Source organism: Perca flavescens, chromosome 6 (assembly GCF_004354835.1).
Source record: "Perca flavescens isolate YP-PL-M2 chromosome 6, PFLA_1.0, whole genome shotgun sequence".
Taxonomy (NCBI): Eukaryota; Metazoa; Chordata; class Actinopteri; order Perciformes; family Percidae; genus Perca; species Perca flavescens.
The window spans coordinates 21,424,367-21,451,579 of NC_041336.1; the positions used below are offsets into that span (position 1 = coordinate 21,424,367).

At 39.8% G+C, this 27,213-nt stretch overlaps 1 protein-coding gene across 11 annotated transcripts in view; it reads left to right on the forward strand.

Annotated features, from left to right (window-relative positions):
• Positions 1 to 21,006, forward strand: part of hdac9b (histone deacetylase 9b) — a 41,438-nt gene extending 20,432 nt beyond the window's left edge. For 8 of the 11 annotated variants that reach the window (XM_028581499.1, XM_028581504.1, XM_028581506.1 and 5 more), the window contains 10 exons: positions 6,420 to 6,661; positions 7,026 to 7,203; positions 8,825 to 8,957; positions 9,071 to 9,192; positions 13,449 to 13,580; positions 13,915 to 14,030; positions 15,494 to 15,616; positions 16,184 to 16,361; positions 16,499 to 16,713; positions 18,926 to 21,006. In XM_028581499.1, the coding sequence (XP_028437300.1) occupies positions 6,420 to 6,661; positions 7,026 to 7,203; positions 8,825 to 8,957; positions 9,071 to 9,192; positions 13,449 to 13,580; positions 13,915 to 14,030; positions 15,494 to 15,616; positions 16,184 to 16,361; positions 16,499 to 16,713; positions 18,926 to 19,309 (1,823 nt within the window). In that variant the 3' untranslated portion in view covers positions 19,310 to 21,006. The remainder of the gene's footprint in view (positions 1 to 6,419; positions 6,662 to 7,025; positions 7,204 to 8,824; positions 8,958 to 9,070; positions 9,193 to 13,448; positions 13,581 to 13,914; positions 14,031 to 15,493; positions 15,617 to 16,183; positions 16,362 to 16,498; positions 16,714 to 18,925) is intronic. The other 3 variants (XM_028581501.1, XM_028581502.1, XM_028581508.1) reach the window with 3 other exon arrangements.
• Positions 21,007 to 27,213: the final 6,207 nt, after the last annotated feature.

Below are 27,213 nucleotides of genomic sequence, written 5' to 3' on the forward strand. Positions count from 1 at the left end.
CTTTTCATTGACTCAAGATGAGTCACACCTTTTTTTCCAGCATGTAGCTATTGACAAAATGTGAAAAATCATCATTGGAAATTACTTCAGAGTTTAAGCATTGTGCTCTTTAAAAACATTGTCATGTGGGTTCCTGAGAAGCATGTGTAATGAGAAAGTGCGGATTGAGTCATGTGAGTGCTGCAGCACGAGGGGACAACATGATGTGGAGTAGTTAAATTTGCATTTAGATGTTTTACCATTACTGTTCTTATATATATATATATATATATATATATATATATATATATATATATATATATATGTATGTATGTATGTATGTATGTATGTATGTATGTATGTATGTATGTATGTATGTATGTATGTATGTATGTATGTATGTATGTATGTATGTATGTATATATATATATATATATATATATATATATATATATATATATATATATATATATATATATATATATATATATATGTATGTATATATATATATATATATATATATATATATATATATATATATATATATATATATATATATATATATATATATATATATATATATATATATATATATATATATATATATATATATATATATATATATATATATATATATATGTATATATATATATATATATATATGTATGTGTGTGTATATATATATATATATATGTATGTGTGTATATATATATATATATATATATGTGTGTATATATATATATATATATATATATATATATATATATATATATATATATATATATATATATATATATATATATATATATGTGTGTATATATATATATATATATGTATATATGTGTGTATATATACTAACTGTGTTGTAAAAGATAAGTCAAAAACTCAAACATAAAAAAAAAAACAATCAAGTTTGACTTCAGGCAAGCAAAATAGGTGGCTGAAAAACATCCAAAGGCAGTGGGCTAAACGTGAGGAGATTTAAAAATAAGACCGGGGGGATGACAGGGAGATGACACATTCCATCTCTGTCAATACAGCAGGTTATTTCACTATCAGGCTACAGGAGCAGGGCTTTCTTCTTCTGCTTTAGCGGCCTGTGAGCCAAACAACAGATATACCGAGCACCTCAATTCGGGCCCCTTGCTTATTCTGTGGGTCAGCTATTCTTAGATGAGTTATTTTCAGCTTATGGCATTAGCCTGCTAAGATTAGGCGTCTATGCGTTATCATTTCATCTTGGCATGATCCTGATATAACAGTGGTTTGGAACAGATATTTATAGAGAATTCTGTCATTTGCCGGTTTAATTTGTTCTTTCCATTTTATAGTAAATCATTTGACAGTGACTAACATATGTCTAAAAATGCTACTCCAGAATGCCGTTGTATGAGTATACTGGATGTCATGTGAGTGTTGTTGGTAGAGCAGACATATTTCCTTTAAAACAGACCTGTGGGTGGGTTTATTATGTCCCGTTGTCACGATTATTGTTGGAGAAGTGATCCTCAGCTAAATAGTTTATTTGTAAATTGTTTTCTAAAGCAAACTTCTTGACATTTTATATGATACTCTACTTCTCTGAAAATAGAGGGCATAATCCCATTTTTATTTTGATTAGTGTCAGTAACTTCAAAGTTCTCACAACGGTCCTTAGATGGGCTCTCCAACAAGGAAAACTAATTAGTTTCCCCTGAATGCAAAATATTATGTAAAATAAATATGCAAGCTCTCTTGAATAGGGATCTGTCAGACAATAACAATGCTGCCCCTTTCAAGTCCTCTTGTCTGTATCCTGTATCCATTCAGGTTGCCTCGTCCTGCGTTTTGGAAGTGCTCACCGCTAAAAAGGCCGTGCAAAATAACACAAATGAATGTGTGGTTTTGTTTCAGTATTGCTTAACAGATGCTCATAATAAAAATGGAGTAACTTATTATTTTGGTAATAGAAAGGGGAAGAGTATGTTTAACAGAAAGCCCAACTGAAAATACATTAGCTTTTTGCATATTTTGTTCAGTTTTTCCTAAAATGCGTGTTGTAGAAAAGCACATTTAATTGCTTGTGTTTTATCAGTGATGCTAAAGGATGCTTTCCTCTGGAGGAAATCCAGGAAATTGACTCTTTGTGATTGATTAGGAATTTTATTGACTCAATAGGATATGGTGCCAATGTGTCCACAGAGGATAATGATACAAAAGTCTTGACAGAGGAATTTGCTAATGATCACATAGTTTCCTGCCCCCTTCCTTGTTTCCTTGTTTTTGGTCTGATATATTTAGTATATGTTGTTATGTGTGTTGTTGTTTTGTGAGACTGTTAGGTATGAGGGCAGGACAATAGCCAACTGGACTCCTGGCTCCCCTTCGCGAAGAGCCTGTGGTGGTTCAGCTCAGCCCTGTTTGTTAGCAGATAGCCTGCAAGCCGCAGCTCCAGCTCAGCTGCAAAGACGAGCCTGAGTCTTAAAAATAAAGACCTGTTTCTTGCTTTAGACATGCCAGCTGCTCAAAATAACAAGGCACTTAATGAGAGATCCAGCGCCACATTGCAGTCCCCAGCATCAGCTTATTTTTGTCCTCCAACATCTTCTCTATCTCTGGTTCTATTTATACTGTCAGACAGGGAATTTAGATCAGTAACCATCTCAAGTTCACTGAATGCATACAACATACACCATGTTCAAAGTGTAATCACAATGTGGACCATTATGTTGATTGCCATTTTTGTATTTCAGTGATCCTATATACACTATATAAAGATGATGATCCATGGTCACATTGGGTTAAGATGCTCTCAACACCTGTCCTTTATACACAGTAATATGTTCTACTGGAAAACAAATGAAGCAACAGGTCCTTCAGTACAAATGGTAAACTACACTTTAGATTGTTGCGATGTTTTGGGGTAACATCGTATGTATGCAATTATTTTTAATTTGCTGCAAAAGATTTGAGACTGAGACTAATAAAGTAAATCTGCTCATAGGAATATGATTCTTAACATTTATGTTATGTTTATGTTTACTAAAGCGACACTGACGCTTCTATTTTTGATCAAATTTGAATACTAAACAGACAGTACCTCTGTGTGCAAACTAACTTGTAAAGGTGTGAGAATAGCTGCCCCATTTATATTCAGCGGGAAATGTTTACACTGTTAACTCCTTTCTCAAGTTAGTTAATATGGTAGCGGGGAAAAAAAAGATTACATTGAAATGTCAAGGTGTTCTTTAAAACTAAAAGTCCAACATGAAAATGACGCACAATGACTTATTTTGATGTTTAACTACATGTATCTACGTATTTTAGACTCCTCACATAATAGTAATGTCACTGGCGATGTGTGTCTATTCTCTCTCCGGGGTGGGATGCCTGCTAATGTGGCCTGAGGCAAAAAAAGACAGCCATCCAACATCTCAAATTAAGGCTGTGATTGTCACTCTAACCACCACCAAGGCTAATGAGAGGCAGATCGGTTATAGAAAATAAACACTTTGGGGACACTGGCGGTGCGACGATGCAGTGGGAGTGTGGTCACAGGCTATGAGTCACCCTATCCCCCCTCGGCAGGCCATCCACAGGGAGGAATTTGGGCATGGTGCAGGGTACTTGTCGCTGCCTTGTGCTAAAAACAAATTTGGGACCTGTCATTCATAAATCTCTTGTTTACCAGTGCCTAGAGACACGTTCCACCAATCAGGAAGAACCTCACTTTACCCGGAAAAAAAATATTCATATCAAGGGTCATGCTCCCCAATGGCGACCACTGAACCAGAAGTGGCAGGCTCTTCTTTGCGAGTGATTATTTCAAAAGTGACCTGAAAGTTACATAAAGGCAACACTGCGCTTTTATTTTTGCCCGTGTTAAATTGAGCAGGCGGCCTCTCAACTGTGACAGTCTTTCGCACATTGTCTATATTAAGACACTGCTCAGAAAAGCATTTATATTTAGCCCTAGTTACTGGTGGTTCCGTATTCTCCTCTGCTTAAGGAGTATTTTGGTAATATAGAAACAGCAGATTTTAGTTTTGGGTAGTTTCAGGGTGTATTTGACTTAAATATGTCATCTATAGCAGCAGTAGATATGCATGCCCGTGTCTGTGGTTGAGTAAAGCACAGTGGCATATTTTGACCTTTTCTCTGTTTCAATCAGCACAGAGAATAATGTCAATCATGTAGAATGTAAGTTGTAAATTATTCATCAGGTAGAGGCTTCAGGAGAGCTTCAACAATGCCTACCTACCTTTAGGACCTTATTATGTTGCCTCAGCATTGTCATTCCATCCAGCATTATTCTTGTTGACACAGTGGACAGACAGTGGACAAGCTTAGAACAGACATATGAGGCTGTTGTGGTTTCCTCAAGAGCCATTTTATACAGCCTTGGTTATCAAAGGTAGCTTACGATTTCACACTCTTCCTCCTCCTCCTCCCCCTTCCCATCCTGTTAAACCACTGTCGGAGATTTTCTGATGGAGGCTCAGCTTGATGTGCTGATCAAAGTGGAGATCCTTAATGCCAGTCACAGTGAGGGTACAGAATGAAATATGAGATTAATTAAATATCTCAGTGGTGAATTCTCCCATGCAGCAGGTGTTTTTTTTGTTGCTATATTTAGGTCCATTAGGCAAAAGTAGCACTAGCACTGTCTGAATCTCTGAGCCCTTCAAAGGTTCACAGGTTCTCATCTGCCCCTGGAACGGCGCCCGCTACAGAAGAGTCCTTTGTCAAGTACTTACAAGCTAAGATTAATATTCCCTGTCAGGAGAGAAGGGTCTGTTCTACAGGTGCCTGTTCTCTGCGCCTGCCGAGCCATTGCCCTCTTCTGTCATTTCATGGGAGCTGTTTTTAGAACACTGAAAGAAAAATGACAGTACGGGAGTCCCCTCTAGCTGTCTTCACTCTTTGAGCATGTTTTAAGACAAGTTGTCACTTAGCCACTGAATTGCTGCAATGTGTGTGTGTGTGTCTGTGTCTCTGTCTCTGTCTCTGTCTGTGTTTGTTGGAGGGTTTTGTAATGCTTTCCCTCTGTCTCTCTGCTGGGGACTCCTTTCTTATGTAAGAGCTGAAAAGCTGATATAATAGTTAACATGTCACATTGCCACTGTAGGCAGGAGAAGACATGCAGTGAGACTTGATATCTGCAGGATGGGGAGACATAATTACGTCGCCAGCGTTGCCATGGCAGCGGCAAGTTAGGGTGGTGGATACTAGGGTGTGGGGGTTGTCACAGACCAGGATTGCGCCACTTGCTTTTATGTTCTATTTATAATCATCACCGCCGCATACACATGGAATGGTGGCAATGAAAAAGAGGCTACATGACAAAACAAATGGGCGCAAGTGAGCTTCACAGCATCAGTGAAGAAGAGGGCACTGCTTCTTAATTGATGGCTACTGTAGGCTCATGCTGCTTCTTTTTAAAAGGTTTAAACTCCTTTTTATTGGCATTTCATTATAGTTTATGAGAATAAATGCACAACAGGACCACCACAAGGTTATTTATGTGAACCTATAAATTGTAACATGTTAGTGTTCTCTCATGCTTCCAAAGAACAGGTGGTGTATAGACATTACTTGTATTTGTTCCTTCAAATGTGACCATTGAGAAGATTACAGCAATGAATGCACTCAATAAATCTCCCTCCAGCTACTGGAATTTTAAGTAGGTTTGAGTATTTCTTTGGTCTCAAAATGGAAGAGACATTACAGTCTGGACAATGCATACCCTTCCTTGAATGTTACATTATGATCAGCATAACTAACATGTAATTTAAGTTTTTTATTTTATTACTGATTCAATTAATGGCCTAAATACATTATTTAATATCTGAAATAGTTCAAAGATATAATTGTGTTATGTACAATTTCTACTGTAGCAAGGATGAAAACAAGCATAATAAAAGATAAAGAAAAATCACTAATCACTTGAACAATCATCTTCTATGGAATAGAGAGATGAAGTAGCCCTGTCTCCTCTGTTCTTAACTGGCAATCAATTTTCTCTGTGGAACAACCTATAGAGCTTGGAGACCAAAGGGAAGCCCTCTTACTTTGTGTCTGGCAATTACTTTTAATGGTGGTAGTTGTCCATTGAGTCTGTTATACAGCTGCTCCCAGTAAACTATGCTGACAGATGTGATCTCATGTTTGTTTATAGAAACTATTATAATTGCAGGTTTCTGAGGATCACGAACTGTGCTCCTCACTTCTGACATTTCTTTTTCTTTTTGCTCATTCTGTATTTTGTCATTTTTAAAAATCCATGTCTCTATTTTTAAGAATCCTAATTGTCTGCCCGCCTTAACTCTGAACAACATGTTTTGTTCTGCAGCAGTATACAGATATACTATCCACAGCCACCTCTGCTTGCATGAATTCAATGGACTGACACATCTCTTTTTCTCTTTTATTCTCTCCGTTTTCCCCTCTGCGGGCCACAGTGGACATTAAACCAGACGTGCCATTGGCTGTGGAGTCCTTATCTCCGTTGGACCTGCGTACAGATCTGAGGATGCTGGGTTCAGGCTCGGACCCGGGACTGTGGGAAAGGCAGCTGCAGCAGGAGCTGCTCCTCATTCAGAAGCAGCAGCAGATCCAGAAGCAACTACTAATCAGCGAGTTCCAGAAGCAGCATGAGAAGCTGACCCGTCAGCACCAGGCTCAGCTCCAGGAGCACCTCAAGGTCAGCATTGCACTGAACAGTTGTACGGAGGACAGCACAGCAGTGCACAGTGGCTCAGCAAAGCTCCACAGTTCACAAAACAGCAGAGCACAACACAGCATGGCTTACTGCAGATCAGTAGAAAACATTATATCTCAGGACAACATTACAGAGTGCCGAAATGAAGAAACAACTCAGCACAGCAGGGCAGGGTGTTCAGCAATACATTACAGAACAGTATGAGTTTTGTTTTTGGTGTAGAAAAGTCCATCACAGCAAAATGGAAAACTGCAGAAGCTCACATAAGCCACTGTCGTTTAAAAAAAAAACCTGTATTTGTCAGTGTGCTCTCGTCATGCTGACTTGAGGCCTGCATGTTTTTCAGCTCCAACACGAGCTCCAGGCCATGAAACAGCAGCAGGAACTTGCAGAAAAGGAGCGCCGTCTGGAGCGGCAGCAGCAGCAGCAGCAGCAGAACCAGCAGGAGAAGGAGCAGGAGAGGCATCGGCGAGAGCAGCATGTTTCCTGCCTGATCCTCAGGGGCAAGGAGCGCTCCCGAGAGAGTAAGAGCTTGACACCACCATCATCACCATCTTCTTACCATCAGGGGTGGAATTAGTTATTTTGAGGGCCCGAGGTGAAAGGGAGCATGGGGCCCCAAATCGTAACCCTCACCCTTTCCACTCATTTCTTTTTAATGCATTACGTTAGAGTGGGGTCTAAGCCAATATACATATAACAGCTGGATAGAAATGTTTTTCTGTAGCTGAATACTCCACTCGTAGATTCGCATTGGGTCATGTACCTGTTCTGTTATCATCATTATTACTAAGATAATAGCCTTTGAGTCATGTAACAGGATTGCAGTAGAGGTTTAATATAGCCTTTGTAGGCACATTAGCTATAATTTAGCCATAGCAATAGTTTTTATTGTAATTAAATGGATGTTTTTTACTACCTTGGTCTGATTTTAAAGAGTTTATTTAGATCTCCATTAGCTTTTGTAACACCAATAGCTGCTCATCCTGGGGTCCACATTAATGTATTTACTATACTTTAATTAAACATCCACACAATAATATTTGACAATACTACATACAAAGTGCTGAGATCAAAACAACACAATTAAAATGTTAAAGGATCAGTCTTCCAAAATTGCAACAAACAAAAAAACATATTTCTCATCCTGCCCCTAGTTGTATTTTGTCATGCATACAAGATATTTTGGAGTATATTTGCTAAGGTTTTGAAATATCCAGCAGTGATACAAATGAGGTTAAATATTGTACCATTTTCTGGGGTGACAGCAAATGCAGATATCTCAAAAGCTGATGTATATGAAACCAGAACTATCTGCAAGTACTGTAATTAAGTGGGAAAATGTGTTTTTATTTGTTTGGTGAAGCAACCGTGTAAGACAACCTCCTCTTACTTACCAGGACTAGTGCCACTGTCAGTGGAATCATATTCAGCAGTATAGGAGTAAAGTTCAACTTTCAATACAAAGTACTGTATATTGTTCTCTTAGCTAGCTCTGTTACCTGTCCTGGGAGAGTCCTGACAACAAGGCAAATTACAAAGTAATGTAGTCATCAGATAAAGAGAAATATCCAACAATATAATAATGATGATAACATGGCACTTAACAAGTATGCAACTGGTGATGACATTGTGTTGGCCAGTGACATTTAAGCTTAGAGTTTAGGAAAAAATTTCTTTCAATAGCACGATGAAAATAGCTTCAGATATTGTATTTCATTTCTGTTTTTACCTTATAGCTAATAATAGACAAGATTTATGACTTTGTCAAGTCAGGTAATTTGAAGCTGTGACCTGCAACTGTAAACCTCCAATGGGAAAGAACATCTCTCTGCAGTATCACTTTAGCAGCTTGAAACTAATAGTGCTCTTAGACCACTAGGGGGAGATCTTCCTACATAAATTGTGGCTGCTCTGGAAGATTGTGTAAACTCAATCTGAAGAAAAAAAGTCAGAGAAAAACAGAATGTATGTACTTCAAGACAGTTTTGAATTCCAGCAGTAAGTTACATGTGATACAGGAAGTTGGAGGGAATCTGTTAGAATAGGGTTAAAGTTTGATTTGTACTGTAATATTATGTAGGCAATAATATATCATGAGTCATAGCCCTAGGGTAACCCCAATCCCGTTGGTTCCGTCTATTGGTCTCACAGGTGCAGTGGCAAGTACAGAGGTGAAGCAGAAACTCCAAGAGTTTCTGTTGAGCAAATCAGCAAAGGACCCTGCCAGCAATGGAGTCAATCATTCTTTCATCCACCACCAAAAGCTCTGGTACACGTAAGTATTTTCTGTTGTTTTACCCTGAGAGAGTGTGATACGAATACAGAAACTATATTTAAATCAAATAGAAACAAAGTCATCATCATATTAATGTATTTTTGTGTGATTAGGTCCTCTAACCACACATCACTGGACCAAAGCTCTCCACCTCTGGGCGGCACATCCCCCACCTGCCATTATACTCTGCCATCACCCATAGAGAGCAAGGACGACTTCCCGTTGAGGAAGACAGGTTTGTTAATTTGCGCACACATACACAGTACAGGGGAAAAAAAATGCAAATACACATATATACATGCATATATAAGTCTACACAGAGACAGACCTAGTTAAAAGATGTCAGTGTGAGTTTTAAGATGTTGCCTTGTATTGGTACCTTTCCAGTTACTACGCTGGGTTATAAATACAGTGAGTGTCTTTTTGACCCTTGTCAATCAAGAGGTCGGTGTACCCATGGAGTATTTCCTGAGGTTGCTGATGACCTGCTAATAACATCAGTTAGGCTCATTATGGCCCCAGCCCCCTGTCCCCATCCCTCCAGGGCTCAACACAAAACTTTCATCAGAGGTGACGCATGCCAGAAAAGTAACTTAAACCTTTCCTTATTCCTGTTTGGATTATTCTAAAACACACAGGCAACAAAGCAGTTTAATTGTATGTTTTGACTTCACAAGTTTAAATTTTAATTAGTGTTATTTGTACTGAAATTACCATGCCATTATTTAAAAGGAACTACATTTGTCCCTATGTTACAATAATAAACCAAGTTCCAAAGCCTCTTTGAGCTGTTTAGCGGTAAATGGGAGAATTAAAGCAGAGTAATTTCTCCTGAGTTATAGGCTTTAAAAGCTATTTTGAAAAGGCACAGGTTCCCACCAAAACGCAGTTTAGGTTTGTTGGTTTAAAGTTCGAGCAACCCTTTGGGGATGGTTGTATAAATAAAAATAATTCCTGCTTCTTGGTTTGCACGAGCACAAGCTCGCCAAGCTGAAAACTTCATAATTCTTCAATGAGGTCACCAAATTACATAATGTTCTTTTCCCTTCTGTGTCTCTTTTAATTACATTGGAAAACAATTATACTTGTTGAATTATTTAACTGCAGGCCTGTCATGTTGCGTATATACACAATTTAGAGATCAGGCAAAGGGATTTTATCTTGTAAAATAAAGTCACTGCAAAGCAAAAGTTAGTAAGGTAAATAAAAGCTTTGAGAGCTATTGTAATCTCTTTGAATCCTACCCTCTTCAGAACAGAGAAATGCCTCTTGTAAATATATGTTTTCATCTCTGGGATTTGACTTTAGACCCATAATGTAAGGAGGGTATAATAACTAGTTGAAGACCGTTTTCTAAAATAACAGAGAGAGCGTTTATGGTAGCATTCTTTGGCTTTTTTACTGTGAAGACAAAAAGGCAGGTTTAAACAAATAACTGGCCAGATTGAATTTCAGTCTCTGCTGCTAAAACATTTTCATCCTTTAATTCATTGTTTAATCATCTCCCCTTTGCTGTTCCTGCCTCTCTTGCACTGATAGAAGATAGTTTCTTGCTCTTCAGATTCCTGAATCTATATGTGGTCATTTCCTGCTTAGGCCTTCCTCCCCCACTTCCTGTCTGTCTTTATTAAAGTCCTCTCAAAGCTTGGCACCCGAGGGGGACACACAAAGGTAGTGTTGTTCCCTGAGCCACTAGCTGTCACTGATAGCTGATTGGCAGGTGTTGCCAAGTTAAGATGGGCACAGGCAGGATGAACCTCGACAGGACTGTTTGTTTAAGCAAAGATAGCTCTCTCAAAACAAAGTGGAGATGACTCCAGTGCTCCACGGTAGACTCCCCACTGCTTTTATTTGAGGGTTGAGCGCCATCTTTTTCTGGTTGAGGTTCACAATGAGGTTTAGGATGTACATGTAATATATATTGCGTAACATTTGGTAGCTTCATGGTCAATAAGTATCTTTTAAAACTGAATTGAAATGTATCTTCAATCCATTTTAAGCACATTGTTTAGTACGTACAGGTATAGACATTATAATAATCCATAGAGACAAATGTTTCAACTATGGATCAGTAAGTTCTGTAAATATCCCATTAATAATTCTATCATCCTTAAAAACACAGAATAGCTGTTATGCCCTTGGCTTTATTTCACCGTAATTAACTTGTTTACTCGGTGTATATCCTCTTTGTTTCACTTCCAGGTCCTAGAATATTTTGGACCGAGGGCACGCGATAGTCTGTGGCAAGAATACTTGCAGCTTAGCAGTAAGAAGTGCAACACCCTCTCTGGTCTTCCTGACCCAGTTACCAAATGTGTGCATTCAGCAGGTGCAGAAAAGATAACTTATATTATAAAATAATTCTACAAAGGTAAAACTGTAAAGCTCAAAGCATATCAAAGTGAAGTGAATGTGGAAATATTATCTGATGTTGTATATCAGAAACATTAATGAAAGAATTTAACTTGCTGATCTTCGACAAAGAATATCTGAACTCTGACTGTAACCTACCCTCTGTTTAAGTGTTTATGTTGATAAAGGAACAGCAAAAACTGAGCATTAATTAATAATTTTCAGCATCACTTTAAACCAGAATGTCAGGAAAAATGCATAGCTGGCCTCATTATGTACAGAACACACACCTCAGCTTTCCACTCAGCCATCTGTCCAGTTTCAGGCTCTAATGGACACTGGCAATCACAGTGGCAGCAGAGTTACATTTCTAATTAATCGGAGATAGCACATCTCTTGCACAGCCCATAGCCCGACAGCACCACCACCACTTTCAAATGTAATAAGTTGATTGATTTATGACTCTAGTATATTGCAGCCATTACTATATGTTTTAGTTAACTGAGAAGCCGGAGCAGAGGAGACCCAGGTGTTCAGTGTACTGTATGTGCTTTGCCGCTGCCGTCATTGCCTCCTGTTGCACAGCGCATCAGGGCATTTTTTTTCCATGGAGACCAGTGAGAAAGTGTTTGTTCCCGAAGGTGCTGTCTGGCGTTCCCGTGGCGACCAATTGGGATGCCTAGCTTGGTGGCAGCAGTGTGTAAAAATAGAAAGCAATCAAGGCAGCAGGGCGTGAAGCAGATTCATACGACTCCCAGCAGCATTTTCTCTCCATTTATCTCTCCTGCCTCCTTTCTTCCTCCCTCGCTCTCTTTCATTCTACCTCACACCCACAGGATTAGAGGTCTGTGCCACGTATTAGGGAAGAGGGTTTTGCTGCTTTTGACAAAAGCCATAAATAGCAGCATCTGGCCCACTCTCCTAGCTGTGCCCCCATCACCGCTCCCTCTCCTCCTCCCTGCAGCGCTCCCACATCAGAGTCCCACTTCCCTATGGATAGCTGCATGTTGTACACATCTCAAAAGACCTATTTAATTATTGATCTGAACTAAATAATTGAAACAGGTTGGCTATTGTGTAACCGGTTTACATAACTTCAATACAGCTTTGTGCCCTGGCTTTCAGTCAAAAGACCAGCTTATCTATTCTGCTTGTTTATTTGAGTGTGTAAGGCAAGCTGTGGGATTCTCTGTCCACAGTGTTGATGAGAAGTCCACATGAGACGTGTTGACCTAGTGAGTCACTGTCACTGTGATTAGACTTGAGCACGACTCAACAGTCAGTCGCAAAAGCATTTACTTGCATTTACGTAACAGATGCTTACATTATTAAAAATATTTCCTTGCATAGATTCAACCTCCACTTCCCGTTTTTTGCATTATATAATATTTATATAATAGTTTTTAATATTTCTATAGATCTGTGCCACACACATTTTTCAGACTAATTTACTAATTTGTGACTGATGATAATGGTGATGGCATTCATCAGTTGTGTAATAGTGTTAGTGTGGAATATGGCGTCTCTGGAAATATGCTTCTATGCAAGGTTTACGTAAAAATGATTTAATAATCTAAAGTAAGTGTGTGTGTGTGTGTGTCTTTGGAGTGTGTCCAGGCTGTGTTTTTGGGTATCTCTGTTTTGCATTAGGAGAAGGGGGCGTAGGGAGAGCCTGAAACATCTGCCATGTTTTTGTGTTAGTTTAACTGTTGCTACTGTATCAGACTGTGGTCACCAGGGCGGCAGGTAGCGGACTATTTCACTTAGAGCCTGTGTGTTGCTCAACCTAATTTTGTCCAGATGAGGTGGAAATGGGCCCAATCCTGACTCATTTAATTGATCTGAAACCTGCTCTGAATTTCACTAAAACTGTTACATGTTGAAGCGTGACAACAGCTTATTTTTTAACTAATTTATAGTCTCTTTATTTCTCTAAGTTTTCTTTCTATTTTACGATGTTGCTATTCTCTTTGGTAATGTTCATTTCACTCAGGCTGTGTAAAAGCCCACCGTTTGACTATAAAATAGTCACAGCACACTCACATGATTGTATGATTTATCTCCATGTGATGGGGGTTCTTTATTGTGCGAATTGTGTGAACTGAGACTTACAGAAAAAATATGTTCCTTATTGTTTAGCCTCTGAGCCCAACCTGAAGGTACGATCCAGACTGAAGCAGAAGGTAGCAGAGAGGAGGAGCAGCCCAATGCTCAAGAGAAGGGATGGACTCATCACAACGCCTTACAAGAAGAGGGCTTTGGAGTTAATGGGTAAGTAAAATTGCTGGCTACATGTTGGATTTCCTTTTTTCCTGTTACAATATGTGAGAAAAAATGTCTACATCTTTTTATCTGGTATTAAAATATTCTCTGAAAACAATACAATCTGCATCAGCAACAAGCTGCATAGTAATCAGTCATTTTGCAATGCAGTAGCATATTATGGTCATTGCGCTTTTTTATGTATAAAGACCATTGTAATCAGGCAGCCATGACCATACACATTAAACTGTTTGTGAGGCTGCAGCTGTTGTGCCAAGCCTCTGTGTGTTATGTGTAGAGTTGTGAGCATGCATACTGTGTCTAACTCCTTGATGTTTTGTAGACGCTACGCCCACTAACAGTGCCCCCGGCTCCGGCCCCAGCTCTCCCATAGGGGCCTCCAGTGCCTTAGGGGCTGAAAATGGACCCTCCTCTCTGCCCACTACCACAAAAACTGAGGTATGTTTATAAATCATCAGCATTGCTGATTTGCCAAACATTTTAGAAAAAGTCTTACTGCTGTTGTTATTCTCCATGCAAATCATTTGAATATCAAACTATAGTTTTATGTCAGGGCACAAAATGCCTGTCTGCCCTTCTGCTTGGAGCTATAAAAACAGCCAGTTGTCCTCTGTCTGTTACACTCCAATGAAAATGGCTCCCCACACTGACATTAAAGAGGCAACATTTGACCCACATGTATGATTACCACAAATTTGCTTGCGCAAAGATGACTCATTATGCAGTGCAAAAACAACAGTAGAAATTAATGCTGCACATTAACGCTGCATAATTTTCTATCCAACATTTTTCTTCTAGATGTGCGGTACAATCAGTTTCATGTTTTGCCAAAAAAGAAAAAGAAAAACCATCTTTAGTTTAGCTGTAAGGTGGTTTTTGGCTTGTCATTGTATTCCTGTCATTGGCTTGGCGGCATGCCTCTTCTAAGTTGTTCAGAGGCATTTCCCAAAAGACATGGCTGAGTTACTGGCCAGAGGTCCCCTTGGACAAAGCTCACAAAGCAAACCATTATAGAGGGTGGCAGATATGACACATCTCTGAACAATCTTAACAGAACAGCTGTGTTTTCCTTAACACTCGCTGTTTACTCTCCCAGGGACGTCCAGCGACACAGAGAAGGGGAAGACGCCCTGACATTGGGCTGAAGGTTGGGGCTTAGGGAGACAGACGAACTGTGGAGTTTAATTGATATCCCAGGCACTGGTAGCCAAAGACACCCACATGCTAACAACATAAACACACAGGATTGCTATTGTATCAGCCCAAGCTGAGACTCTCATGAAATTCATTGGTGGACTGTGGGGCTGCCCATAGACCTCATGCCTGTTGCAAAAGCAAGGCATGTTTGTGCACCGTTACATTAGGTATCCTTTTTCAGAGGGAACGGGTCCCCTGGGTCAAATATGGGCCGGATATCCACATACAGGTCACTGAGTACTGGTAGGGGTTGGAAGGATAAACATGGCTGTTCCAAAACCACATGCTGGTCCGCTGCTCTGCTGGGTACAGGAAGCATGCCCCAGTGCTGATGTTCTCTGAGAGAGTAGCCTGAGGGTGGGGACCGGGGAGTAACAGGCAGCAGGCCGATTGGGGACTGAAGAACTAAGGTTGGAGAGGTAGATTTAGGGGTTTGCAATGTTTAATAATTGCGTATCATCCTCACTGGTGCCATTCTGGGAAGCTCCTGGAAACTCTTGCTGCCTGTCACTCCTTTATACCATCTATCATAAAAACATGTACCTTTCCCTTTGCAGCAAGGACTGCTGTTGTTCGTCATAGTGCATTAACATTTATGCCAGTACTCATGTTGCCTTTTGAAATTGTCCCTAAGTGGGATTTCTAAATCTGTCGCCTCCTCCTAAATCTGTCTGTCTTTGCTCTGTCCTGGGTGTTTCATGAAGAGATGGCCCTCACAGCCAAGATTATTCCAACCTGAGGGCGCTGTGTCCATGCTGAGCTTATACACATCCCCCTCCTTACCCAACATCTCCTTGGGGCTTTCCACAGCATCCTCACCCATAAGTGTAAGTACGAATTTTGCAGATATTTTTTAGATAACCTGTTTGTTTTACATGAAATAAAATAACCCAGTTTAGTGGTATAGTGGTGGCGAGTTTTCCTGCTAAGTCAATGGGTTGAAAAACCTGTCATCAGTGGCTGTTTGGGTTTTCTGTACAACCACAGGTCACTGACCTGTGGCCCCGAATGATTTTATCGCCCTTAGATAAATATTGTTCTGCAGTGTCTTGTGTCAGGCATGCTCTTATCTTCCCCTATTACCTCATTTATCACACGTTTTTAAAAGGCCAAGTCCACTCAAGTGCAACTCCTGATAAAACAGCACATGATATATCGTCTTTTAGCTCTCTGGCACATTCCACAGAGGCCTGTTCATCAGCTGCAGGAACTTCTAACCATTCATGGTCTCTGATTTCATCATTGCCTGATTTGATTGCCTGAATCATTTTAATTCACAAAACATTTAAGATTTACTACAAATGATTATAAGTGACTAACAGGCCTAGTGCATGACATGTGTAGTGTCAAGTAAAGAATAACCATTACTATATCAACCTTGTGTCTTCTCTCAGGCCACCATGGGATTGAAGGACAGATCGACAGAAATCAAGCATGGGCTGCCTGGGCACCTGCTGGGCCCTGTGCCCCTTCAGACGGGCCTTGAGTCTAAAGTGAGCCCCAGTCACCAGGCCCTCCTCCAACACCTCCTCCAGAAGGAGCAGATGAGGCAGCAGAAGATGCTCTCCTCTGGTTAGACTGCGTTACATGATTTTAAACATAACATTACTTTAAGTTGCACTACACTACATATTATTATACTTGAAATTAAAGTAATGTACAATATGACTTTAAAAGAAACCTAATACTAGTTGTTGATTTTTGTCAAGGCCAAGGCACCATGTCATCCCACCCTCAGTCCCCTCTGGCAATGAAGGATCGCCCTTCCAGCAGTCGGCCTAAACTACCAAAACACCGGCCCTTGAACAGGACCCAGTCAGCGCCGCTGCCTCAGAACACATTGGCCCAACTTGTCATCCAGCAGCAACACCAGCACTTCCTGGAGAAACAGAAACAGTATCAGCAGCAGATCCAGATAAATAAGGTATTGTGCTGCTCATCAATATTCAAATCACAGGGGAGGGTTTTGACTTTCTTTTTAGGTCTCGTGAGGTCTTATTTTACTGCAGGGTCTGATTTAATCATTTTAGGCACACATATGCTGATCTATTTTTAGCATTTTGTGAAAGCATCTGTGGTAGCTCAGGTTTACAGACCTGTGCTGTTGTCTGTTCTTCCCTGGAATCCTGGTGTTATTTCTGCGAAGCAAAGAACTTCTGCCTGATTTTGAATGGGGAAGAAATGCTTCCCCTGCACTAATTCTGTTATCATAGCTTAAGGCATCAGTGCTGTTCACATGCTAACTCTGTGAAATTCAATTCTGCTAAGTTCAAATGAAGGAAAAAGTGCCCAGAATACATTTTGTTCCTCTGTGGCAATATTTGTGTTTCTGTTAGCTGGCCGAGGTGACCTCGCTATACACAGAGTGTAATTATTCTGGTGAGGGACGTGTGTGAGGTGGCAGACACTGTGAAAGGCAGCATTGTGTGAGCTCACATACTGATGTGTCCCATCGCTGGGCCCTGAAAGAGCCACAGGGACTATAGAGCAACTCTTACCTAGATGTAATAAAAAGCTCAAAGCAACACAAGCACTTGAGTTGTAAAGTACATGTGCAGCTTCAACTGTAACAAACCGTTTCAGTTTTATTTCCTCTGTAACACTAAAAATAACTAACATGTGTCATTGCCAGGTAGCTGAAATTAGTTTTAATATCAGCTGTAATCGTTGAAAAGTACATTGTGAAGTTGATTTGATTTGAAAATGGCTTTGGAATAATTGCGACATCTTGTCGAGGGACAAGTGAACAGGCCCTGCTCTGATCACTCAGGCCAATGAGATCGCAAGTAAAGCCTCTTTAAGTGGAGGTTATAAATGGCCATTAATCAGGGATCAGCCCTCCGTGTTTATTGAGAGGGATCTCCGAAACATTGCCCTAATTAATTTCCTAGCAGAGGCTTGTCTACTGTTGTTTTTAAATGTCCTTCAGTGCCTGCAACAGTAGAGGGCACTAATGGAAAAGTACAAGCGCTAAGGGATTTTAGGAAGCCGTATACAGTGTTAACTAATGCCAAGCTAAGGAGGCTAATTCTTAGAGCTGAAAGGATATTTAAATAAGGCCTACATTCTGTAGACAGTAATGTTGTAGGTTACCAGCTAGGTTAGGTGCTTCTCAGTCCTGCTCTTGGAGCTCTCTTGTGGCACACTAATCAAATCATGGCACCATTACAGTATTTCGGATTTAGCAAAGCTGCGTCACTGAAACGTCCCTCTGCATGGAGTTTCGTCTGTCAAGCTAAATTTCAAATCATGTGCCTCTGTTTTGGGTAACAAATATGTAACAACATTTTTTGCACTATTACCTTTTTAACCGTTTTGACATTTTGATGTCTTTGATACTTAGCTCCTGGTGCACCTGTTAAAATGGAGAATTAATACTCTGATTGATAAAAAGATATTTGATGTAAGTAAGATGAAACATGCTTCCCACACCTGGTGCCTTGGTGCCACTGTTCACAGAAAACAACAACAACAATTAATTAAGGAGAAAACACATGATTTACTCTAGGCAAGACTTTGTACATTCTGAACTGTAAATAAAGCAAGTGAGTGACACTTATCCATTTACCGCCGCCATTATTGAATTATATTAACTCACATAAATAGGCAGCTCCAATGGTTAATCTGCTTCTACTCCTAAACCTCTTAAAATGTACTTTACCAAAGCCACTAGCCAGAAACTTTATCAGTTTGGCATTTGACTTTTTCACATCATTAAAGTTACAGTAGCTTTATTACATGATGCAGAGACAGAGTCTGAGTTTTTGTGTGTTGCTCTAGTGTGAGAAGAACACTTTATTTTACAAAATGCTCACACTTAATTGTCCATCCCACAGTATACTCTGTATAATTGGTTTTCATCACATTTGTTCTAAATTTAGGAAAAAATAATAACAAATAAGAGCTAAGTTAATATGGATATGACACAATTGTGCATTTGTTTTTAGTTTTTTGACATCCAGATAGTTTGGAAACTAACTAATTATTATTAAATGGCTATGAATAGGTAGCTGAAGAAGACTGTACCTTTTTGTTTTTAAAAAGTAAAGCTAACCCTTCTGCTATTTGGATGTGTTTGTTATTGTTTATGTGGTGGAAACCTAAAATGGATATTCTTTTTGCTCTGATTGTTTAAGATCATTGACTGCAGGATATCATCATTAATGCGGAGCCAATGTGTTTTGCAGCTGTTGTCCAAGTCCATTGAGCAGTTACGTCAGCCCAGTACACACCTGCAGGAATCGGAGGAAGAGCAGGAGGAGCAGCACAGAGAGCTGGCAGAGAGCATGCAGGAGGACAGGCTGCCCCCTGGAGGAGTCATCCGGAAGCACACTCTGAGCAGTAGCAGCAGCAGTGGCTCAAGCGGCGAGCTCCATGACACTCACTACGGGGTCATCAAGGTCAAGGAGGAGCCGGCTGATAGTGAGGATGAGGCCCTGACCAATCAGGGATTAGAGTCCGAGCAGAGCGCCTATCTTCACCAGGTCAAAGGACGACTGGTAATAAGAGCCATGATCTGAGAAGGGAAGAGGATGAGATCACACACTCGCAACATTCGCAGATAAACAAATCTCTACAAACACGTGCATCTATATCCCTGCAGTTTACACACACACACACACACACACACACACACACACACACACACACACACACACACACACACACACACACACACAGACACAGACACAGACAGCCATTGCACAGGTGGCCAGCTCTCCCTGTGATGACATAATGACCCCTTTACACTCTGCACCCCACACAAGACTCTCGGTTTGTGATCTTTATGTAGTGATCTCTGTAAAATATGTACGTTTTACTTTTGTGTATATAGTATGAAGACAATTTAGACCGTTTCTTTTAAGAGCTGCTTTGGTCGTCTAGAGTCTGCTCAACTGACAAAAAAGTTCTATCTACATATACTGTTGATTAAGCATCAAAGGTGATTTCTAGTGGGAACGGTTGAACAGGTGTACAGCTGGAAGAGCCAACTTGTGTTCCCATTGTGTACATTTTTGCCATAAAATATTTGAATGCTCTTTTATCCTCCTTAACTTTGAGAGTAATCATAAAGTTTGTTAAAGAATTTAATACACTACATGCTCCATTGTTCTCAAAAATCTGTGATGATCTTCCACGTAAAGTGGTCTCAGAACTGAAATAATTATGAACATCTGTGTTTGAGAGAATGTATACTTAAATCCTATCCGAGGACGATCCTTTAGGGCAGGTTTTTGCGCTTGGAGTGATATTGCCATTGGAATATGGTCCACTGCTCATATTGCAATTTGAAGGATAAAACACTAAATCCATGCTTGGGTGTGCAGGCATCTCCCAGCACACCACAAGTCTCCATGTCGCTCTCTCGGATCGGTCCCAGAGCCAGGGCCCTGTGTTAAGCCCAGCTCTCCTCTTCCTCTCCCTCTGGGTCCAAATCAAAGCTCGGCGGGTTCCTGCCCAGCTTTCAGCAGAGGAGTCAGACAGAGAGAAAGAGAGAGAGGGCCGGGCAGGAAATGCCTTCTAGAAGCCAGGAGTTGGAGTGATTCATGTGTGCAGGAATGTTGAGAGAGGAGGACCTCGGGTTGGAGGAGTCCAAGGGGCCAGGCTTGAGAATTGATTTACTGTCAAGGCGAATTACAAAGTGAGCGGGGATATGGTTTAGGGAGTCCCTGTTAAAGGGAATCGCTTCCTTCATATTCCCTTGTGGCATGCTTACCTCAACATGCAGGTTTGATGTTACTTCAATAAAAAAAAAAAAAAAAAAAAAAAAAAAAACGGACGGGACTTTGTTTCTTTTTCTTTTTTTTGAGCCTGTTTTCCCCTGAAAGTGCCCATTGCGACATGTATAGTCTGTCTTAAAGTGATCAATCAAATGTATTGCTTAGCCGTAAACCTTCCTGTTTTGTTTGTACTGTCGACTAAATGTAGAAAATGCTAGTATGAGATTCTGTGTTTGGATTCATGTGAAAATCAAAACTGTCTGTCTTATACTGTACATTCAGATTGTCCGGTTTTAATGTTTTTAGTGTAAGTAAACACAGCCAGAACAATGTGAGTCTTGTTGTCTTGCTCCCTTGATTTGGTTGTAACGAGAACCCCTTTTGCTGCCAGTGGGGGGGGTTGGGGAATCCTGTGGTCTGTTCATAGCGTTTTTCACTTCTTCTCTTTCTTGCCTTGTGTGATAAACCTTTTTTAAATAAAGTCCATTTACCTTTAATGTTCTTTTGCAGATTATTTATACATATGTCCATCACATTAAGAGGCTGCATGCATAGGACAGAAAGCAAAAACACCTTACTCCATTAAGTCTTTCAAAAACCTTTTAAACTTTCTGCTTTATATTTAAATTCACAGATTACATTATTAATAATTTTGGTATCATCATCTCAAATGGCTAATGCCTAAATCATTAGCCCAGCTTGATTTTCCCACACTAGGTCCTATATAACCCAGCTCTTTATTTTCAGAGTATCTTTGTAACCCTTTAAAGGGAGCTTAAGAGGCTTTCAAAACATGTCTTTGATGTTAGCAAGCAAGGCTTCTTGTGGCAGTATTAGAGCAGTCAAGATAAGGTGAGCTGCGAGAGGGTGATATATTACTTGCGCAGATTCTTTCAAACCAAGCTTAAGCAATTTCACAGCAAGCTTAGTTCATGTGCCTGGCCTGATATGCTATACACGCAATGATGAAACTGGAAAAGTTCACTCATAGTCTAGTGTTGCTCTCTGCACAACACCACTCTGAGAATATCTTTCAAATGACTGCCTGCTCTTTGCTACACTTTGTAAATAATGGTTTGAGTAAGACCTTTAATAGATAGTAGATTATACAAAACAATACATTTTATATAAACTCTTTCATGAAACTTTCATGAGAGCTCCTAAAGTATTTAAACAAAGGTGTAGAGTTGGGCTGTCTTGGGCTTCAGGCCCTTGTGATTTTAAATGAGCTGTTACAAAGGCAGAGAAAATAACGATGCCCAAATCCATCTGCGCTGCCCCTCCCCAGCTGCCCACAGAGCCAGTTGTAAAAGCAAACAAGCATTTTTAAAGGTGTTAGGAAGTAAGGACGACATAAGCCTACTTATTTCCTCTAAATGGATTAGACTCTAAGTGAGGCCTGAATTTTTATCACCTACAGTGCTGTAAAAAACAGCCATTTGGATGCAGTGTGCACACATGCAAAAATGTCAAGGCGTCAACTCTAATGGCTTTATTTCTAATGCATGAGGATCGACAAGAACACATATTCTTACACTCAAAAAGCCTGCTAAGACATGAAATAATATGTTTGGAAGCACAGTCAGAAAAAATGCACTCTAAGCACAGCACTGTTGCCAACACTTAAAACCCAGGACTTACGTATATCTATACTACATGAAATAGATGCAAGTCTAATAGTGCAAACCTCATTAATGAAGTGCTGTGGTCAGCTTTCTATATACGATGTATCACTGCCTTTTCAAAAAAAATTATAGTCTATAAAAGTCTTAGCAACATAGTTTTTGCAAATGAAATAGATCTAATTCTAAGTGAGTTTTACACATTTTCAAAATTTAATCAGGATTTCAGTCTTCCTGGAACTTTTCTACCATTGCCAAATATGGTGTCCTTCTGGTGTTCATCCTGCTGTAGCCATCTGATTTACACCAGATGTAATTAACTGCCACTGACAACTGCTAGCTATTGATTAAAAAGAGAAAGAGGCATCAATCCTCTAGGTTGAGGACCAAGACTGCAGACCCCTCCACTGGTTGAATAATGCAGCTGTGAAGCTCAGGCTGTTGGCTGAAGATTTACTGTTACAGCATTATGGTAAATACATCCCCGCACATTACACATTATTAACCTCTAAGGAAAATGAATACAGCAAGACGACAGGTCTCTAATTTGAAAATGACAAATCTTTTACATTTCTTTTCCTGCTTTATCTCTTAGTTTATGCACTTGTACTATCCATCCTCTCTGAGTTTCTCTCTTCTCTCATAGTTGATAGCAGTCACAATTAATATGAAAAACCTTGCTTCATCCAAAAACAACCAAATGTTCTGTACTTATGCGGACTTGCTCAATGTTTCTGTACTTTCTGATAGAACACCCTGGATTGGCACTTAGGGGTACTTATTGCGGGTTGTTATATAAATTCATACTATGTCTCCTGGTCTTTTGAGTTGTATTTGAGTGAGTATTCACAAATGTAACAGTGTTAGATGCTGTACATTCAGAACCTAATGAGGGAGCTTAGGTAATGATAGTGTGCTTGCCCCATCTGGACCACCAACCATATTTTACACTATGAGAGGAGGCGCCTCTGTTAACACCACTCTGCAGATACTGGACAGACATCATCATGCTCACATAAGTCACTTCTTTGCTGGTATGTAAATGAACAATAGCTGTTCAATCACCAGTAACAATGCCGATCCATGTTAGCGTTTCTAGATCCAACAATGGAATGTCAGGAAGAACCCCTTACACACCATGCATCCTGAAAAAGCTCCATGATGGAGAGCCATGATGTAACCTACTGGACACACTCTTACAACAGTCTCCTTCTGACTGCAGTTGGATTCCTATACTTTCAAAGTGTAAATTATGACAGAATGTATGGGTTGTGTAGAATTTGGTGATGGGTTGTCACGATTCACAGAGAGACACTGGTGGACTTACTAGACAGGTGCAAATGGTTTTCAGCTGCAATTAGACCCAAACTAGTAGTAATATGTGCACAGTTTAGGGTTTAGATTTGTTAGAGCAATAACGAAAGAAATAAACCTGCGGATGAAATCACACATGATAATGGTGTTTAAGTAGAGGCCTTACGTTCACCTGGCAGCACTGGACATCCGGACCAAGTTTCCCAGTTAACACAGAATAATACAATACAATACGATACAACACAATGACATTCTGTTGAAGTATACTGTTACAGTTCTTTTACAGAAACAAAGAGTTGAATGAGCAACAAACAGATTCATAACCTTTGAGATCTGTTTGAAAATTTCCCAAGGGGGTTACTAAAGTATTTCTTCTTCTTCTTCTTCTTCTTCTTCTTCTTCTTCTTCTTCTTCTTCTTCTTCTTCTTCTTCTTCTTCTTCTTCTTCTTCGTTGATATGCAGATGATTGACATGTAAGAGGGAAACCTCGTTTCACTCAACCGGTCAGGTTTCCGAGTCCTAATATTGAAGGTATATTGCTAGAGCTAAACTCTATTCATGCCATGAAGCTATTATGAAGAAGGTTGGATGTTAGCTGTTAACAAATTAAATTAGTTTGGGTTTTGTTCCGTTTTCTTATGTTAGAAGTTGACACAGTGTATATAAAATGTTTGCCTCATAAGTCGAGGTGAATGAGGAAGTAATTTGTTAGATGAACCTCTTCTACTTCTTAAAGATGACTTAGGGCTAAAACAGCACATAAAGGAAATTTTCCAGCTTTCTTGTGTGCATGTTAAAATTTGTATGAATCTGGCATCTAGTGGTACAACGTGGTGTTTTTCTTTCCATGTGCTGTTAACCGTGCTCAGGGTGCAGGACCAAATGGAGGAAACTGTTGTGTGTGCTGGTGTGAAAAAATGCACCTCAAAAAATAAAAGAGAAATAAAAGCACTGATGTCAGATGGGTGTGGAGTCGACTCATTTCTGTTGAATTCATTGTGGCCTGTGATGTCTGTGAGGCCAAGATTTTTTTCTTTGATGACTTGCGTGCCTGTCAATGAACATTAAATCATAAACTCTTTGAGATTAATACATCTAAAACTGCATTTCAAAAGTAATGTTGGCTTTGTTCAGTAAGCATTTTAAAGAACTGTATACTTCTGAATGGAATATGTGTTGTTTTTACACTTCATGTGAATTGACCTGAACCACAGGAGAGAACATTTTTTTTCAAGAACAGAAGAAGAATTCCACGTCCTTTCTTGTCTCCTGAGATGAAACATTGATGACCCAACATAGATAGCGGTAATATCACTGTCAGTCTCCCTGACTGGTGTCATCCATACTGTTATCTTAGCCTTTTAAGGATTAATATACCTTTTCAAGTTTAATGAGATAAAAGACCTGGGGGAGTTCTCCCCCTGCTGTGTTCAAAGACCATCCGGTCCGAGGAACTGCTTTATCTCAGCCACTGATTGACCTGGCTGATAGGTGATACTGAGGAACCACAGTGGTCCAGGGAAGTGGCCTCCACTCAGGATATGGGGACCGGCAAACTTGGCCTCTGCTGTCTGAGAGTATCCCATCAGTGGCGCTCTGGCGTCCCTGGGATGCCGTCTCTTCTCTTTGATTCCTGCGACTGGGCACTTTTACGTGCCTACCTCCCTCACACCATTCAACCCAGAGCCCATAAAGCAAGTCTGCTGCTCTGCAGCTAGTTGGACAGGACGTGTTTGTAAGTGTTGCCTGAATGCACCGCCAGGCAAAATGACACCCAGAGGGCTTGTAAGACTTGTGATTTCTTCTCCAAGCCTGTGCCAGGAGACCATTTTGAGCTCCACCTCAGTTCTCCTAAACTTTTTGCCATTTGTGGCTTGTGACCATGGGCCACTGGGGTTTGTCTCATGATCTATACGGCATTGCAAATGCAATGTATTAACTCATGACATAATCATAAATGAAACACAAAAAGCGAATAATAATAATAATTATAATAACAATAATAATATAATTATAACCTTCAAAGAAAAACATTTCTTGAAAAAATATTCAAATCAACATTAAATTCTAACCTCTATAGAACAATACTATGTTCATTCAGATAAGTTATCATTCAACAAATATACATTCAAGACTTTGTCCAAATTGTGGAAAGCATGATAAATCTGTTATTATGTGGTTCATTTCTAAATTTTAAGATATTCCAGGAGATTTAAGACACAAGATAGTGAGGTATGAGGAATGCAGCCTGAGCGAACATTGCCCTGGGGAAATATTTTTCAAGGAGGGTTTAAGGGCTCTCTCATTATCACTATATGTTGAGAGAATAAAATTGGGGGCCCCTGAAAAGGTCCCCGAGGCATCTGCATGCAAGGGAGTTCACGCTACACACTACATCACAGGCTAATCTCTGAGGGAATCATCTGTGTGTGGATACACGAGACACGTGTTGGTGCAACTGAGTAGCAGGTCGGAGACAGTGGGAAAAGCAGGGCTCCAAGCTCCATTAATGTTGCTGCTGCCATGTTTGCTCATCTGTGCAATTTCCAAATAACGTCATCACTAAGATACACTGGAGGCTACGCCTGATGCCTGTTGGCTGTCTCATGCTAAATTTACTGCTACTATGTACAATTGCATAGTCTACGGTATTTGTAGATATAACGTTCAAGTACTAACGTGATACTTTTTTGGGGGTTTATTTAAATTGAGTTTATTTTTATTTATTCCGTATTATTCATTGTGTAAAGCTAAGATGAAGGTGTACGGTACGGGTAACAATTGTCGGGTCATAAATGCAATAAATCCATGTTTTGCTGCAAAAGTGGTATTTTGTTTTTACAAAGTGTTGATATCTCATTTAAATGCTAAAATATATAATAAAACATTAAAAGCTCTTTTCTACAAGTTTAAGAATGACGACACTCTGAGACTAAGGGTTAGATTGTAGCAGATTCAATAGTCAGGGAATTAAACAGTGGAGCTTGAATGTTCCATATTGACCTTGGAAATAGCAGGTTGACAAAAAAATTTCAATAAAGGTCCAACTTACTTGTCAATCTCTACAGCTTTTAACTACATTTTATGGCCTTCTTCAGTTATAACAATTACAGCTGGAGGGCCGCGAGAAATAGTTAAAAGCTTGGGAAACAAGTAAGTTGGACCTTGTGTTAAGATTTCTTTTTTCGAATTGAACAATTCTTAATGGTTTATAAACTTGTTTAATGTTTGAAACTAAAAGTTTGAAAATGAAAGCCTGATGTATGGATTTAATTATGGCTCTGCTCTTGCAGGAGACAAATCAAATTAAGGCTGCCGTATATTTAAATTATGCTTCACTTTGGTGAAAGTTGTTTATCTTTGCAGTGTGAAACCACAGTGGAATCTTGAGGGAGCATGAATAGTTTGAAGTAAACGTTTCTGGACAATATATGAAAGGTTCTTAGACGTCAGTACAGTCGTGATGTGCGCTGGAGTCGCTATAATTCACATAATTCATGATGAGGAATCAACTGCACAGTTTCATGTTGTGTGACTGGTTTGGGTAGAGGCCAGACTGTGAAACAGCACTGTGACAGATCCACAGTGCCACATCACAGTTTTAACAGAACAGCCACAGTGTAGGCACGTTGTTGACTGAACATAACGCACCACTAATGTAATGTAAGAATGTGTTACCCGACCAGACGGGAATGTGTGCCCACGCTGGTGCTGAGAGTCGTGACAGAGCATTTCTTTTGACAAAGTGGGAAATCACCATCTATATGA